The 2,500-nt window shown below is 46.2% G+C and overlaps 1 protein-coding gene across 1 annotated transcript in view; it reads left to right on the top strand.

Moving 5' to 3' along the window:
• ano5b (anoctamin 5b) overlaps positions 1 to 2,500 on the top strand; it is a 62,135-nt gene that overhangs the window by 50,784 nt on the left and 8,851 nt on the right. The window contains exons 6-8 of the mRNA XM_048230917.1: positions 625 to 909; positions 1,329 to 1,448; positions 1,755 to 1,870. Coding sequence (XP_048086874.1) covers positions 625 to 909; positions 1,329 to 1,448; positions 1,755 to 1,870 — 521 coding nt within the window. The remainder of the gene's footprint in view (positions 1 to 624; positions 910 to 1,328; positions 1,449 to 1,754; positions 1,871 to 2,500) is intronic.

Raw genomic sequence — 2,500 nt, 5'->3', positions numbered from 1 at the left:
CAAATCATAAATATATCCTTTTATCCAGCTAAAACAGTGCAAATCATAAAAAAACAGTGCAAATCATAAATATATACTTTTATCCAGCTAAAACAGTGCAAATCATAAATATATACTATTCTACAGCTAAAATGTAGATGTGTTCTAAAGTGTAGATGTGTTCTAAAGTGTAGATGTGTGATGGCCAGAGTGTAGATGTGTTCTAAAGTGTAGATGTGTTCTAAAGTGTAGATGTGTGATCACCAGAGTGTAGATGTGTTCTAAAGTGTAGATGTGTGATGGCCAGAGTGTAGATGTGTTCTAAAGTGTAGATGTGTGATCACCAGAGTGTAGATGTGTTCTAAAGTGTAGATGTGTTCTAAAGTATAGATGTGTTCTAAAGTGTAGATGCGTGATGACCAGAGTGTAGATGTGTTCTAAAGTGTAGATGTGTTCTAAAGTGTAGATTTGTGATGGCCAGAGTGTAGATGTGTTCTAAAGTGTAGATGTGTGATGTCCAGAATATAATGCCTTAACTGGAGTTCATCACTCCCTCACCTCCACTTGTTCTGTAATCTCTCTTACCTCTCTTTCTCTCTCTCTCCCCCTCTCTCTCTCTATCCCTCTCTCTGATGCCCCACTCAGGAGGCAGATGACCAGAAGACATACTTCGTCAAGATCCACGCTCCATGGGAGGTGTTGAGTAAGTACGCCGACATCCTGAAGATCAAGGTGCCATTTAAGGTCAGCGACATCCCCAAGGCCACGGAGGCGCCGCTGAACTGGATGACCCGGCCTTTCCGCCTGCCGGAGAACATCATGCAGCCCAGAGAGGACTACTTCACCTCGCCCTTCGACAAGAGCAAGACGGACTTCTTCCTCATCCAGGACAAAGACACCTTCTTCCCCCCCTCCACGCGCAACAGGATCGTGAGTCACACGTCGCCATCTGCTTCCAGACACACACACACACGCAAGAACACACACACACATACATACATACACATACACACACACACACACACACACACACACACACACACACACGCAAGAACACACACACACCCATACATACACATACATACACACACACACACGCGCGCGCAAGAACACACACACACACACACACACACACACACACACACACACACACACACACACACACACACATACACACACACACGCAAGCACACACACACACACGCAAGCACACAAAAGTGTAAGTGAACACAAGTGCACTACATATATACATACAATCAAACAGTGTATGTACACACATACTCATTCGTAGCTTTTTGAGGTGAAGTAGAGTTCATGTAAGTTCTTTGCTGATGTCATATCCTGTGCAGGTGTACTACCTCCTGACTCGGGTTGAGTATTACAAGGAAGGCCGACCAGAGAAGGACAAGAGGGGCATCAAACGCCTGCTGAGCAATGGCACCTACACCTCCGCATATCCACTACATGATGTAAGCACACACACACACACACACACACACACACACACACACACACACCTGATAAGCAATGGCACCTACACCTCCGCATATCCACTACATGATGTAAGCACACACACACACACACACACACACACACACACCTGATAAACAATGGCACCTACACCTCCGCATATCCACTACATGATGTAAGCACACACACACACACAAACACTCACTGAAGCCACCCATCAGTGTATGGGTGAGTAGGATTGTGTACAGGAGTGTGTGTTTCCTCTGCTGTGGGTGTTTATGTGCGCTGTGGTGTGTCCTGTGCAGTGTCGTTACTGGAAGAAGGCGCGAGAGGCCCAGTGTGAGAGCGAGCGCTACCACCTCTACAGGCACTGGGCTCGCTTCCTCTGCTTCTACAAGGAGCAGCCTCTCAACCTCATACGGTTAGCACTGCTGCTAGCCTCTTATAGCCTCTCAACCTCATACAGTTAGTACTGCTGCTAGCTCTTGTAGCCTCTCAACCTCATACGGTTAGCACTGCTGCTAGCTCTTATAGCCTCTCAACCTCATACAGTTAGCACTGCTGCAAGCTTTTATAGCCTCTCAACCTCATACAGTTAGTACTGCTGCTAGCTCTTGTAGCCTCTCAACCTCATACGGTTAGCACTGCTGCTAGCTCTTATAGCCTCTCAACCTCATACAGTTAGCACTGCTGCTAGCTCTTATAGCCTCTCAACCTCATACGGTTAGCACTGCTGCTAGCTCTTATAGCCTCTCAACGTTATACACTTAGCACTGCCGCTAACTCTTACAGCCTCTCAACCTTATACACTTAGCACTGCCGCTAACTCTTACACCCTTTCAACTTTATACACTTAGCACTGCCGCTAACCCTTATAGCACTGCTGCTAATATATCAACCTCAACAATTATCACTGATGCTGGCTTATAGTCTCTCAACAATTAGCACTGCTGCCAACTTTTATATCAACCTCATTAGCACGGCTGCTAACTCTTACATCCGCTCAACCTGTGGTTAGCATTGCTGGTAGCTCTTAGCCTTTAACACACCT

The sequence above is a fragment of the Alosa alosa genome, chromosome 21 (assembly GCF_017589495.1).
Source record: "Alosa alosa isolate M-15738 ecotype Scorff River chromosome 21, AALO_Geno_1.1, whole genome shotgun sequence".
NCBI classification, from domain to species: Eukaryota; Metazoa; Chordata; class Actinopteri; order Clupeiformes; family Clupeidae; genus Alosa; species Alosa alosa.
The sequence above is the reverse complement of the archived record's forward strand: the minus strand, read 5'-3'. Positions and strand labels throughout refer to the sequence as shown.